At 39.3% G+C, this 6,971-nt stretch overlaps 1 protein-coding gene across 2 annotated transcripts in view; it reads left to right on the forward strand.

The window, feature by feature from the left end:
- LOC148512022 (uncharacterized) overlaps positions 1-6,263 on the forward strand; it is a 33,540-nt gene extending 27,277 nt beyond the window's left edge. The window contains exon 6 of one of the 2 annotated variants that reach the window (XM_088482327.1): positions 1,959-6,263. In XM_088482327.1, coding sequence (XP_088338453.1) covers positions 1,959-3,124 — 1,166 coding nt within the window. In that variant the 3' untranslated portion in view covers positions 3,125-6,263. The remainder of the gene's footprint in view (positions 1-1,958) is intronic. The other variant, XM_088482328.1, reaches the window with a different exon arrangement.
- The last annotated feature ends 708 nt before the right edge of the window (positions 6,264-6,971 follow it).

Below are 6,971 nucleotides of genomic sequence, written 5' to 3' on the forward strand. Positions count from 1 at the left end.
TGGTACTTACACCTTATCTTACACTACATCTCATGTATATTACACCTCTTCCCTGCAAGCCTGGAGGCAGTAGCATGTTACACCTGTCTCTATCAGCACTGGTACTTACACCTTATCTTACACTACATCTCATGTATATTACACCTCTTCCCTGCAAGCCTGGGGGCAGCATGTTACACCTGTCTCTATCAGCACTGGTACTTACACCTTATCTTACACTACATCTCATGTATATTACACCTCTTCCCTGCAAGCCTGGAGGCAGCATGTTACACCTGTCTCTATCAGCACTGGTACTTACACCTTATATTACACTACATCTCATGTATATTACACCTCTTCCCTGCAAGCCTGGGGGCAGCATGTTACACCTGTCTCTATCAGCACTGGTACTTACACCTTATCTTACACTACATCTCATGTATATTACACCTCTTCCCTGCAAGCCTGGGGGCAGCATGTTACACCTGTCTCTATCAGCACTGGTACTTACATCTTATCTTACACTACATCTCATGTATATTACACCTCTTCCCTGCAAGCCTGGGGGCAACATGTTACACCTGTCTCTATCAGCACTGGTACTTACACCTTATATTACACTACATCTCATGTATATTACACCTCTTCCCTGCAAGCCTGGAGGCAGCATGTTACACCTGTCTCTATCAGCACTGGTACTTACACCTTATATTACACTACATCTCATGTATATTACACCTCTTCCCTGCAAGCCTGGGGGCAGCATGTTACACCTGTCTCTATCAGCACTGGTACTTACATCTTATATTACACTACATCTCATGTATATTACACCTCTTCCCTGCAAGTCTGGAGGCAGCATGTTACACCTGTCTCTATCAGCACTGGTGCTTACACCTTATCTTACACTACATCTCATGTATATTACACCTCTTCCCTGCAAGCCTGGAGGCAGCAGCATGTTACACCTGTCTCTATCAGCACTGGTACTTACACCTTATCTTACACTACATCTCATGTATATTACACCTCTTCCCTGCAAGCCTGGGGGCAGCAGCATGTTACACCTGTATCTATCAGCACTGGTACTTACACCTTATATTACACTACATCTCATGTATATTACACCTCTTCCCTGCAAGCCTGGGGGCAGCATGTTACACCTGTCTCTATCAGCACTGGTACTTACACCTTATCTTACACTACATCTCATGTATATTACACCTCTTCCCTGCAAGCCTGGAGGCAGCAGCATGTTACACCTGTCTCTATCAGCACTGGTACTTACACCTTATCTTACACTACATCTCATGTATATTACACCTCTTCCCTGCAAGCCTGGGGGCAGCAGCATGTTACACCTGTCTCTATCAGCACTGGTACTTACATCTTATCTTACACTACATCTCATGTATATTACACCTCTTTCCTGCAAGCCTGGGGGCAGCAGCATGTTACACCTGTCTCTATCAGCACTGGTAAAAATCTGCCTAACAAGGAGTCCAACTCATGATGCCAAACTCAGAGGACAGCTCCTCCAGGCATAATCTGGTGGCTACAGACCTGTGCAGTTACACATTGTCTGGCTGAATGAGTTGCTCCCATCTAGTAAGTGCAAGGAATGACCTACTATGAAGCCTCAATAAAGTCACTTATACCGTGATATGCTGCCATTGTCACTGTTAATTATACAATGGATGTAAAGATGTCTGCCTAGATGTAGTATTTCCTCTGAGGAAGATACCATGTCATGCAGGATGGGGTGGGATGTACTAGGAATATAAGCGGCTGTCTCAGTTTTCTGGCATATGAGTGTATATAGATATCAGTATATTTTGGTGCTAGTTAATGTATATATGTTACTTTAACATTTGCCCATTTTTTTGCAAATTGGGTACATTTCGCCATAATCTTTATAATTATAATAAAACTTGTAAGCAAACATTTATATTTCTGTAAATTTATTTTATTCCCAGCAGATGGATGTAGCAGCCGAGATGTCTCAGAGGATCTTCTCAGTTTTACTAAAAATTGTGAAATTATTGATGATGACATCACCTGCGATTCTCCAGGAGAAAACCCAGTTACCCCAATTATACCCCCAGTACCTCACAGTGCAGATATATCACCTGATCTGTCTGATCATGGGGAGTGTTCTCCTGATAACTCTGATATTGGTGCATCTGTTACATCTTGTACAGTATATAAAATATTTCCCTGTTTTATAGATGCCATATGTATTACACAGAACACAAAGCTTATTACCCATCAGCCAGCTAAGGCAAGTGGTAGACCATTTCCATGTTCTGAATGTGGGAAATGTTTTAGATCTAAATCACGTCTTGTTATACATGAGAGACATCACACAGGTGAGAAACCTTTTCCATGTTCTGAGTGTGGGAAATGTTTTGCAAGTAAATCCTATCTTATAATACATCAGAGGTCGCACACAGGTGAGAAGACATTTCCATGTCCTGAGTGTGGGAAATGTTTTACAAAGAAATCACATCTTGTTAGACATCAGATAAGTCACACAGATGAGAAACCATTTCCATGTTCTGAGTGTGGGAAATGTTTTACACAGAAATCACAGCTTGTTAGACATCAGAGAAGTCACACAGGTGAGAAACCATTTCCATGTCCTGAGTGTGGGAAATGTTTTACACATAAATCACATCTTGTTACACATCAGAGAAGTCACACAGGTGAGAAACCATTTCCATGCTCTGAGTGTGGGAAATGTTTTACACGGAAATCACATCTTGCTACACATCAGAGACATCACACAGGTGAGAGGCCATTTCCATGTCCTGAGTGTGGGAAATGTTTTACACAGAAATCAGATCTTTTTAAACATCAGAGAAGTCACACAGGTGAGAAACCATTTCCATGCTCTGAGTGTGGGAAATGTTTTAAACAGAAATCAGATCTTGTTATACATCAGAGAAATCACACAGGTGAGAAACCATTTCTATGTTCTGAGTGTGGGAGATGTTTTACACAGAAATCAAATCTTGTCAAACATCAGAGATGTCACACAGGTGAGAAACCATTTCCATGTCCTGAGTGTGGGAAATGTTTTACACAGAAATCAGCTCTTGTTACACATCAGAGACGTCACAAAGGTGAGAAGCTTTTTTAATGCTCTGAGTAAGTGGAGTTTCTTAGGTGACACTTTGTATGTTTGTAAGTGAGAATATTTATGCAAAGAATAAATCCCAGCATAGTATTTCTCATGTCACAGGCTCTTTATTGAACTATTCACATTTTCCATTATGTTACTGTACAAATTGCATTACTGTGTTTTTGTTAATTTTCTTCTGAAACCTCACAGACAAGTTCCTGCAATAAACCTCCCCCCAATTCACATTTATACAGTGAGGCCTAATTTTAAGCCCTCAAAACACAACCTATGTGTGGATGCCCAGCATAGACACAGTCACTGAGCTGTAAGTCATGCGTGTAAGATATGGCCACCTCAGAATCACTTGTGGTTACTCAGAGATATAACTAAGGAAAAAGCTGTCACACCATGAGGTCACAGCAACAGTGAGGCATAAGGACTGTCCTATATGTGGGGCCCCGGGATGGAGTTGCAGTATGTATATATTAGCGTGTCTGTATGAGACAATGTTCTCTTTTATCTGAGGAAAGAAGAGGCTGGGAATATATTTTTGAAAATGAATTTTGTATAGCGATATATTCATGCAGGCTACATTGTTATTTTATGTTTCTGTCCTCTTTATATTTTTAATTCTTTATTAAATGTTTGTAAAATACTGTTATTATAGGACTGTATGTAGTGTCTATGTGTTTGCTATATGTGGATAGGTATGATATTACTGAAATGGTTGTGGTGTAATGGCATGGCTGGTTCTGGGAAGGACTAAACATATGATGGAGGACAGACCACTAGGTAACAGACACCGCACTACTGAGGTTACTTATACAGTGTCATGAAAAAGATTTCTTCCACTTTTTGCCTAATAGTCACATTTAATGTTTCAGATCTTCAAACATAATTCTATATAAGACACAGACAACCAACATGAACTTAAAATACAGTTTTTAAATGATAATTTATTTTATTGAAGGATAAACATTATCCAACAAATATATCACCCATGTGAGACATTAATTTTCCCCCTAAATGTGATAACTGGGTGTGCCGCCTTTTAGAAGCAACAATTGCAAAGTTCCTCAAATAGCGCATCAATGACTCTTCCAGGCAGACCCTAAAGAATCCAGATGGACATCTAAGGAATTGCAGACCTCACTCACCTTAGGCAAAAATGGCATCTATGGAAGAGCTGCAAGTCAAATACCACTGCTAGCCAAGAGGAACATCAAGGCTGGTCTCACATTGATGACCCACAAGCCCTTTCTGCTATTGTTCTGTGGACTGATGGGTAAAAACTTACTCTTTATAAGACAGGTCCTGCTACATCTGGCACATGGTGGTGTGATGTGGGGGATGTCTTGCAGCTTCAGAATGAGGGTGACACCATAATAAATGGAATCATGAAATCTGCTGTCTATCAGAAAGGGGGATAATGTCCGGTCATTCGTCCATGATTTGAAGTCCAAACATAATTGGATTATGCAGCAAGACAAAGATCTGAAGCACAAGAGCAAGTCCACCTCTGAATGCTCTAAAAAAACAAAATTAAGGTTTTGGAGTGTCCTAGTGAAAGTCCTGACTTGAATCCAAATGAGATGCTGTGGCAGGACCCTAAAAGGGAAGTTCATGCTTGAAAACTCCCCAATGTGGCTGAGTTAAAGCAATTTTGCAAAGAAGAGTCGAACAAAATTCCTCCAGTGATGGGAAAAACTGATCTCCAGTTAATGGAAGCGTTCAGTTGCAGTTGTTGCTGCTAAAGGTGAAACAATTGGTTATTAAGTTTAGGGGAGGGGGCAATTAATGTTTCATATGGGTGATAGAGGTGTTTGATAACTTTTTTTTTCTTTTGAATACAAAGACAACCTTAGTAAACACAAAATAGTTAGTGTTTTTTTTAAATATTCATTTCATGTATTAATTTTGTTTGCAGATCTAAAATAAGTAACAGATATGCAAAAATAGTGAAATCAGGAAGGGGGCAAAAACTTATTCACACCACTGTAGCTATCACAGAAGGCTAAATGTGTGTGTAACATATACAATGCTGTGTGTGCTGGGTACATTTATCCAAAAAGGAACATTGTGGTCACAGTCTGTGTAATGGGTACAGATCCTGCCACTTCCACCTCAGTTGGATGGAGACAAAGCAGAAGATAGTTAAGTGATTGTAACATTACAGTGGATGATGGGACTATCGCTCTGTGGTTACTCATCGACATTTATTATCAAGTCCAAAGGTAATTATATATCTACAGCAATAAAAGTGATTGTGATTAAACTGGAATAACTGCCTTAAATGTAAACACTTGGCTGCTGATTTTTATCATCAATTCTGGGAGTGCAGGAAAATTTGCAAATTTTGGGATAAGGTCCTCTCGTTCATTGGCTCAGTCACACATCTTCATCTTGGCCATGACCCTTTGGCGATGATTTATTGTAATTTCAAAAATTGGTATTTAGGACCTAGGCGTACTGAATTTCTCCCTCTCCTTACCCTGGTTTTGCTAGTTGCCAAGAGGGTAATTATAAAAACTTGGACTATGGCCACCTCCTCCTTTTCTGGGCACATTAAAATCCATGTTACACCAGATCCTATATTTTGATCGTAGAGCCACATTACCGGATATAGAGAAGGGGATTATCTGCTTTTACACAAAATGGGGGTTGTACATTGAAACCCCAGATACATTTACTCAAAATCATATTAGGAAGTTATCTGAAATGACTACTTGGTATCTTTTATAGACAACTTTCATAACATCTTTATTATTTGGTTTATCTACTTTGCTGTGGTCTTTCTGCTGGAGGAGAGGGGGAGCTGGAGGCTAAAGTCATCTTTTTGCTTTGTATCTCCAATAAATGTGTTTATGATGAGTACATTAATACCATTATGGCTATGACCATTATCTTTGTTTTTATTTTATTTATTTTATTTTGACTTCTTATTTGTATACCCTGTATTTAGATTACTGTATATTTTGGTTTTATTTTTTTCGTTCTTTTTCTGCCACAAAATAGTCTGTTCTTATTTTACCTTTGAATTTTATTGCATTTCATCTGTAGACAGATTAATCTCTATTTTTGAACTATGTGTGGAACATTGTTGTAATCCTGTACTATTCTGCATTGTCTTTACCTTTTAAATTGTAATTCCTAGTATATTTTCCATATTTGTTTCTGACCTATGATGGTTTTCGCACTATTTTGTATATTTCTTTTTGTGCCAATAAACACAAAAATTGTTTGAAAAAAGTGATTGTGATTAAACCCAAATACAGATCAGTTGTTCCAGTATGAAGTCCTTGATTACTGGGATAGTCTGCAAGGAGCTTTCAAATAACTATGTGGTAATGTTAAAAGCCATAACATGTACCATGGGGAATTAGAAAAACTATCATCAATAGGGTGGAAAATGTGGCACAACAGGAACATTCCTATGATTAAGCCGTTCCTCCAAAGTTGATGACAAGGAGAAAACTCATCAGGGAAATTACTGAGAGGACTCAGTGGTGGAGCCAGCAGAGTTTAAGGTGGAGTGACTGCTCCCACCACCTCCGATGAAAATATGTTGGCATCAGGCAACTAGACAAGTGAAAGTCATCAATAGGAGGCTATCACAGGACTATGGAATACAAAATCTCTGCCCTTCCAGTAGGTGAGAGGGATTGGAGGTGATCATGATACCTGTGGGGGGGTCAGGGTCTGGGGAGTGGGGGATGGATGATCTATATAGTGTTAAAAATATTACATAGTAACCTAATATTTTTTTATTAAAGCTCAGAGTCTCGTAGTGTGGGGATCATACTAAAAACACCTAGCATATGGTGCCCCCTCTCAATAAAAATAGGCTCTAATCCTAGTACACCCT

Source organism: Taudactylus pleione, unplaced genomic scaffold (genome assembly GCF_031769625.1).
Source record: "Taudactylus pleione unplaced genomic scaffold, aTauple2 ptg000285l, whole genome shotgun sequence".
Taxonomy (NCBI): domain Eukaryota; kingdom Metazoa; phylum Chordata; class Amphibia; order Anura; family Myobatrachidae; genus Taudactylus; species Taudactylus pleione.